At 31.5% G+C, this 3,309-nt stretch overlaps 1 protein-coding gene across 2 annotated transcripts in view; it reads left to right on the top strand.

Annotated features, from left to right (window-relative positions):
• Positions 1-363: 363 nt before the first annotated feature.
• The window catches only part of LOC117115729, a 9,715-nt gene continuing 6,769 nt past the window's right edge, over positions 364-3,309 (top strand). For both annotated transcript variants that reach the window (XM_033259654.1, XM_033259653.1), the window contains exons 1-2: positions 364-666; positions 1,622-1,909. In XM_033259654.1, coding sequence (XP_033115545.1) covers positions 519-666; positions 1,622-1,909 — 436 coding nt within the window. In that variant the 5' untranslated portion in view covers positions 364-518. The remainder of the gene's footprint in view (positions 667-1,621; positions 1,910-3,309) is intronic.

The raw sequence follows: 3,309 nt of genomic DNA, 5'->3' as shown, positions 1-3,309 counted from the left end.
CCCAAAAAAATCACGGTCAAGTAGTTAAAAATCACCTAAAATCACCATATTTTGCGAATTAGCGCCCCTCAACGATCATCTTTTATTGTAGGCGTCCAAAGGTCACCATCAGAAATTGAGCTGTCTTCGAAATAACCGTCACTAAAGACACTATTGCTTATAAACAGTGAGTAGTTATCTTCGTATTTCTCGATGCATGTAGACCTTGATTGAAGTTACGATACACGCTAATTATATAGGCCTACTGAAACATCAGTTTGGTTTTGGTTTCTATCAACGATTATGGAAACCTTACGACAATTTAATACACTTCCTCATCACATATCATCAGACAAAATATTTCTATTTGAAACAAACCTCCATCAAGGTATCTAAAAACGTTCACCAGAACCAGTCATTATGTTGCCAAGCTTTAGTGGAATATTAAAGTAACATTTGCTGGGGAGCATCGTATAAGTAACACAAAATAACATTGCTGTACTTTATAGACTCTTAAGACGACGCTGTTCTAGGAAACCATGCCGAAGCTGCAGTGCTGCTGTTTCTGTCGAAGGTCTAGAAATTGTGAGGAGGAAGAAAGCAAGAATGGCAAGTCCAATAAACTTATTCAAGATCAAAAGACGGCATGGACCAGAGGCCGCAGTTCCGATGGGCCTTGCGTAATTGGTAAGTTATACCACTATATCATGATAATAAATATGTGAGTAAAACGTATGTCCCCATTGAATTCGAACCCAAGACTTTCTGATGTCAAATACTGATTTTGTCTTAAATATGGAGAGCAAGGTATTCTTTCGAAATCTCTTTCGCATTAATAGCAAGTGATTTGACAATTACAGGATAGACAATGCTTTAAAATCCAGGCTTCCTTAAAAGGATTATTAAGTAGATTTGTCTTCAGTCGTGAGAAAAATCCTGTTGTCACAGAAATTGAACCCATGACCGTGTGGTGAGAAAGCAAGCGTCTTAACCACCAGGTTATTCAACTCCATTCCTATTTGTCATATTTCAGAAGAGCAGGTCATACGCTAAGAGGGTAGGGATTAACAATGGATACATTAGTCAGTTTTTAAATAAATAAAACATAAAAGATCAAAATAACAATAACCATCTTATTATTGTGTAGCCACTCATTTAGATGGAGAGGTCTCTGGAAAGAATATGTTTAGTAGATAGGCCCCAATGACAGAAATCACTTAGATGAACGCTAACATTAGTCTTTTTCACAATCTAATTGAAGTATACGTGTACAAATTATGTTAATTTGGTATTAACTCAACTAAGAGGTGATAGCCAACAGAATTTTTATGTTTGGTCAATGTCTGTTGGTTAAAGTACATATTTAATAACACTTATATATGAATGCTTATTAATTATACCAATTCAAACAAATCAGAACAAGTAGGCCTATGTATCATCTGAGTGCAGCCTAATAACATGTCATAAACCAGAGACGGTTATAGTTTTTTTTGTTCAGTTAATGTATATTGAAACACAACTAACAAAGGGCCCTGTCGCCACCCCCCCCCCAACCGCTTATTATATTGTCTTGACCTGATTTCATGGTTTTTAGCAATTGTCGTGTGTAATATTAACTTGTTTATTTTTATTCTTGTTGTAGATGCTACACTAACCGGTGATGAACAACACAATCAGTACGTTACAAAGATTTACAGCAATGAACGTCGTTTCAATCGGGTGGAAAGTACCCACGATTACGAAGAACCACGCATGTGTAGTGACCAGGAAGACGAGGGGAAAAGCCAAACAAATAGTCAAAAGGAAGGTGGACACAAAGCGTCATGGTTTAACTGGCCGAAACGACAGATTGATGACAGCGGTATATACGACACCCCAAATCCCATACTTAGGAAACTTACATTACTGAGAAAAAAACCCGAAAGCAAAGGTAAAAACGAGTATGATTATATAGATCGTACAGACGTGGACATCACGTCCTCATCTTCAACGAAAGAACCAGATAACACATACGAAACAATGAAGAATTGCTAATGAAATGTTATATTTGTTTAGAAATTATCATAGACTAGAAGATCATTATTAACAGTGTTATTATTATTCATAATTTTAATATTAATACATGTTTTATAATAATAATTATTATTATCTGTTATATAGGCTATTCTATTATAAACATGCTCATATTGAAAAAAATAAATTTATATAAGATTACAGTTGTATAAGTGAACAGTCACATGATTGTTCACTTATTTATTTATTTAATTTGAATCCTGGGTCGTATTTTTTTGCATTTTCGGTTTAGCTGTTGTACGAGGCGTGGATTTTTTTCATAGATTACCATACAATTTTTAATAACCTAAATAGTAATGATATTGATCGAAGAACATGCATTATCTTCTTGAGGAAAATGCATGATCTTCATTTTATTAATATGAGGATTTCGGTGGGATTGATTGATTTTTTCTATTTTTGTTGTTGTTGTTGTTTGCATGTTTAACTATTAGTGGCAGTTCTCATCGCTGTTGGTATTTTTAACGAATAAAATAAAATAATAATAAAAAAATAACAATAGCAACACATTTGCTCTCTATATCACGCTTTAATGTCATGAATAACTCTCTCTACTGATTATAATACTTTAGTATCTTGTATAATAATAAAGCTGTTCGTTGTAGTCTCAGCAAAATTCTAGTGGATACAGATCAGTCTTCCAAGCCATGCTATGGTCTTTAGTTTGGTAAATGTGCTATATTGGGGACTGTACTGTACTGATACAGATAATGTATTATATTATTATTATTATTATTATTATTATTATTATTATTATTATTATTATTATTATTATTATCATTATCATTATCATTATCATTATCATCATTATCATCATTATCATCATTATCATCATTATCATTATTATTATTATTATTATTATTATCATCATTATTATCATCATTATTATTATTGTAAATATTATTTTTATTGTCATTATTGTTATATTATCATTTTCATTATTATTATTGTCATCACCACTATCCTATCATTACCATTATCACTATCGTTATCGTTGTTATTGTCATTTTCAATTTTCACTGTCTCACTATCATTATCATAATAATTATAATTATTATAATTATTATTATTATTATTAATATTATTGTTGCTATTATTATTATAGAATATTATTTTTTTTAATTCCTGTATTATTATAAGATTCCATTATTAATGCTATAACACTGTTATCAATATACTGATACTAACTATAACTTAGCTATGGTTCCTACCATTGTCTAACTGAGGTGTTAATATTGCTTAGTTGTTACACAATAG

This window comes from Anneissia japonica, unplaced genomic scaffold (genome assembly GCF_011630105.1).
Source record: "Anneissia japonica isolate Jap-2015-1 unplaced genomic scaffold, ASM1163010v1 scaffold3262_len730253_cov190, whole genome shotgun sequence".
In the NCBI taxonomy this organism is placed as follows: Eukaryota; Metazoa; Echinodermata; class Crinoidea; order Comatulida; family Comatulidae; genus Anneissia; species Anneissia japonica.
This window is presented reverse-complemented; position numbering and strand designations above follow the sequence as displayed.